The 4,355-nt window shown below is 39.6% G+C and overlaps 1 protein-coding gene across 1 annotated transcript in view; it reads right to left on the minus strand.

Annotated features, from left to right (window-relative positions):
- Positions 1–998: 998 nt before the first annotated feature.
- Positions 999–4,355, minus strand: part of LOC104941487 (protein slowmo homolog 2-like) — a 12,297-nt gene continuing 8,940 nt past the window's right edge. Inside the window, exons 4-6 of the mRNA XM_010766589.1 lie at positions 3,479–3,549; positions 3,169–3,271; positions 999–3,064 (exon numbers count right to left, since the gene is read on the minus strand). Of these exons, the coding sequence (XP_010764891.1) occupies positions 2,948–3,064; positions 3,169–3,271; positions 3,479–3,549 (291 nt within the window). The 3' untranslated portion in view covers positions 999–2,947. The remainder of the gene's footprint in view (positions 3,065–3,168; positions 3,272–3,478; positions 3,550–4,355) is intronic.

A 4,355-nucleotide genomic window follows, 5' to 3' on the forward strand; every position in this document is an offset into this window, starting at 1 on the left:
GTTTCCAGATGTCAGAGCTAGAGCTATAGCTCTATAGCTTCAATCTCATGCAAAACTTCGTCCGCAAAGCCCCCACCTTTTTGTTTTACCATGTGTGTGTTTGGGGAAATCCCCCTTCGATTCTATTGGCGGTCAGAAAGAGATGTCAATCAGTAACATCGACAAAGGGGGGCCAGAGATATGGAAAATCCACCCAAATGACCCCAGAAGTGTTTTGTTTGTTGCTAAATCTCTCTAAAAAGGTCAGATTTCACTTGTTTTGCATCAATCTTGATACAGGGTACTTTTATACTGATACTTATTACTTTTAGTCTACTAATCCATCATCCGAGGGTAGTTTTCATTACAAGTAAAAAATAATTTTTGGACGGACACTATAATTTACAGTTTTTTTACTATGTTCAATCTGAATTTTCTTTAAAATAAAAAAACATCTATATTGATTCTGACTTTTCTACATCCAACTCACAGGTTTATCATTACTTTGAGAAAAAAGATTATTAATTTAACCCTTTTAGAAGGGAAGATATGGTCATTTGTTCTGGAAATGTCATTTTCGAGCCTGAGGCCTGAAAAACAGGCTCAGGGCTAAAGAGGCTAAACATTCGTGCAAAGTGCTGGTACCAGGGGAGACTAAATTTAAAACGTAAAAACTATATATTCACAAATCCGTAGAAATGTGTAGGATGATGGATTTACCAGACCGTTGTCCTGCATGGTGACCTAATTTAAAGACAGTAACTTTAATGAAATTGATGATCACTAAGAAATAATTTCTCAATGTATCTGCATCTCTAAACCAATTTAGTGGTGCATTTTTTTAATTGAAGTAAAAAAACACTGAGACGAGACACTACAACGAGATACGAGGCAACAGACTGATGTGACCAACTGAACCTAATGCAAGAACTGGACAGGTGAAGTTAGATGGTAAAAGCATTTGTTTAGGGGACGATACACCTCAAGAGTACAGGGTAAAAAAAAACATCACCACCAAATTCATGAAACAATGACATCTCTTTATTTTTGAAACATTTCTTTAGATTCTGTTACATGTTCACATTCTTGGAATGTAACACCACCAAAATATAAATAAAAGCCTATGTACAGCCACTGTTCCTAAAATGTTCTCTGTAGAAACACATCACACTTCTGTAATGACACTGTGGAGGACTGGCTGATTCAACAAGAGTTAGTGATGAAGAAGCTTTGAAAAAGAAGCTCAGCTGAAACAGAAGCAGGCGTGACAAAGAGACTGACCTACTGTGGATAAAAGGAGATTTAATTAAGTAACAGAGCAGGACATCGACTGACCTTTTGATGTAGAGCGCCATCAACAGACATAATAACATAACTTTTGTTGTAATTTTAGCTTTTGTAGAACTGTCCTTGTTCAAATGTCTAGAGGAGAAAAGGGAAGAACGCACAAAGAGTTGCAAAGTTATTATGGCGCCTTCATCTCAGTGTGGTCCTTAGAGGAAGCAGGGAAACTGAACTCTGTAGAACCTGAGAGTCTGCTATGGGGTAAAGAGGGGAAGTGCATACAAATACGACAAGCTTTTAAAATCAAGTCAACAGCCTTTGTCAATGTTCACTAATACAAATACTATAAATAACAGTATCTATAGATGGTATGAAATGAATGGACGCAGCATACAGAGTGGGTTTGTTCACAGTTAAAGTGAATTGGGGTATTAAATGGGTAGAGAAATTGGAATCTGCACATATTATGTTGGCACACTCAGTGATCCTGAACGTAACCCTCCTTCTGAACGTTCGAAAACATTAAACACACTGCGGTCATTTTGATAAGCGCCCATACATATTTTTTTACAGCTCAATACTTGCCACTTCTTAAGTGTATTTAAGTACACATGCTGAAAATAAGTTAGACATTCAAGTACTCAAATATGTATACTGTAACACAACTATACAACACATCATCAGTGTAAGAGAAAATACTAACAAAGGCAGAAGAGAATTCTTTCTTTAGCAAGAACAAGACCAGAATATCTGAGGACCAGTCCACCATGCTAACAGCTCTAACAGATCTGCATCGAAATGAACACTCATTTCCTTTAAACTGCTTTGACAGTTTGACAAATAAACCTATACAGCACCATGCAAGTACACCCATAAACTGGGCACGTAACCTAAATGCAGATCTGGCTGTTCGACAACAGCTCTGCTTCCTCTGAGCTGCATCGACTCAAATACATCTGTGACAACACCCAGATGAGGCAAAGAAACCAGACTCGGGCCAGTGGGAATAAAAGCCTGGAGTTTTGACGTCACAAGACAAGAAAGCAGTAGCTGTGTTACTTTTAACTTTGTTGTTAGACTGTTTTACTTTGGTGGCTTCTTGTTACCGAGATATTTTGGTCTGTTCTGCAGTACAAAGCAAGCTAAGCCATCCAGAAGAGCTAGAAAAATGACTTCATTACAGCAGTTACAAGTACTCAACCTGCTAGCAAGGAAAAGGAAACAATAAAAAGAGAGAGAGAGAGAGAAGAAGAAGAAGGGGAGGAAGACAGAAGAGAAATTGATGAGATGACATGGAGGCACAGTGTGATTTTTAAAGAGCTTTAACATTACAATAATAATTCCTATGAGCTTCAAGTGCAGTCCAACTCAACCCTGTTTCTTTTTTTTAACTGTCATCAGCTCAACTCTCCTCATCATTGCCCAAAGCAGCAAGTATCTAACTCGCCAACGCAGACTGCTGAGGAGGGAAGACCACACACACACACACACACACACACACACACACACACACACACACACACACACACACACACACACACACACACACACACACACACACACAGGGTGAGGCTGTGGTTATCAGGCTGTGGTTATCAGGCTGTGTTGGCAGGTTAGGAGAGAGTAACTGTCCGAGAGGTCCACCGGTTCATGATGGCGGGGGGGAAAGCTGCGGGGGCCGCGATCATTTGTCTGTGACAGCAGCTGCCATTGGAGCACGTATAGAACCACGAGCACTCGCCGCCAACTCCTCGATTTCTGTGTTTAATCGCCTGATGACCCACTCCATGGCTTCCCGACCCTGAGACAGACACACAGAGTTAGAAACATAATGTGTAGTGGCAGAAAGGCAATTTGTTCGGAAAATATATATGATGATAAGGAGATTTAAGTAGTTGGCTTCACCTTGCCGGCGTTGATAGAGATGGTCTTGGCCATGAGACCCTCGAGGTAGCTGCTCAGACTGACACCTTTCACACTGATTAAAGCCTCCTGTGTCAGCACTGTCCTGAACACAACAGTCAACACAATGTTAAAGCTGTTGTATTTTCAGAAGAAGCCTTTTTGTTAATATTATTTTAAAAAACACATTACATTTTTGACAACAAAAGCCATTCATCATTCTTAGTAATTAAATTTGTAAAACTATTCAGGCAAAACCATTTATTCATTACCAATAATAATAATAATAATAATCTATTAAAAAGTCACTTACTTTTCGGGGTCCTCTGGATGCGGCTTGTATGTCAACTTCTCATCCACAGATACAAGGTTAGTGAAGGAGATCTGAATGGACAAAATAAAGAAAGCATTAGTCTTTGTCTCTTGCACTCAAAATAAACTATATTCATAATTTTTCATAAAGCCCCGCACACTGATCTGCTAGCTGTAAAGAGACCGCTCACAGTGACCACGGTAAGGACACAGGTGTAAATGATAACACTAACAATAGCTGGTTTGGAGCAATTATACATGTCATGTATTTACACCTGTGTTGGACATGTAATGTTTCCACTGTTAGACCTTTATAAAGACAATCACACGGCTTTATTTAACACTATGTTGGATTTGTGGTGAGTTTGCAAAAAAACATCATATCAAGAAACACATAACATGTCAAACGTATGTCAAACATCATTGTAAGTAAATGGATATCTAAATATACAAATGTCTAAAAGGTCCCTCCTAACATGACCTTAAAGAGCCTGTGACACGATTTTCCCCCATCATCCAAACCCATCAATTTGAGTAAATATTGTCCCCTTGAAAACTGTTACTGAACTGATTTTGGATATTTGTACTTTGATAACCATTAATCTGCCCTTCAATGTTGACCATTTTCTGGATCTTCTCTGGGATTCTTCAAGTCCCACCAAATTATGGGTGACGTCATTGCGGGCACAGCGCTCCAGCTGCACCGTTCAGGATCCCAGCATCTGCATGTAAACGCACGATGGCGCACACAGCAGCAAGCTCAGACAGCGATGACAGTTTAATTTTGAACGTGTCTGAGAGCTCATATGAGGCTGAAGGATCGGTTTATGTTGTATCCGTTAGAAGTTTAGGAATTAGGTGCGTCAATATGGGCGATC

The sequence above is a fragment of the Notothenia coriiceps genome, unplaced genomic scaffold, assembly GCF_000735185.1.
Source record: "Notothenia coriiceps isolate Sejong01 unplaced genomic scaffold, NC01 NC01_scaffold00003414, whole genome shotgun sequence".
Classification (NCBI taxonomy): domain Eukaryota; kingdom Metazoa; phylum Chordata; class Actinopteri; order Perciformes; family Nototheniidae; genus Notothenia; species Notothenia coriiceps.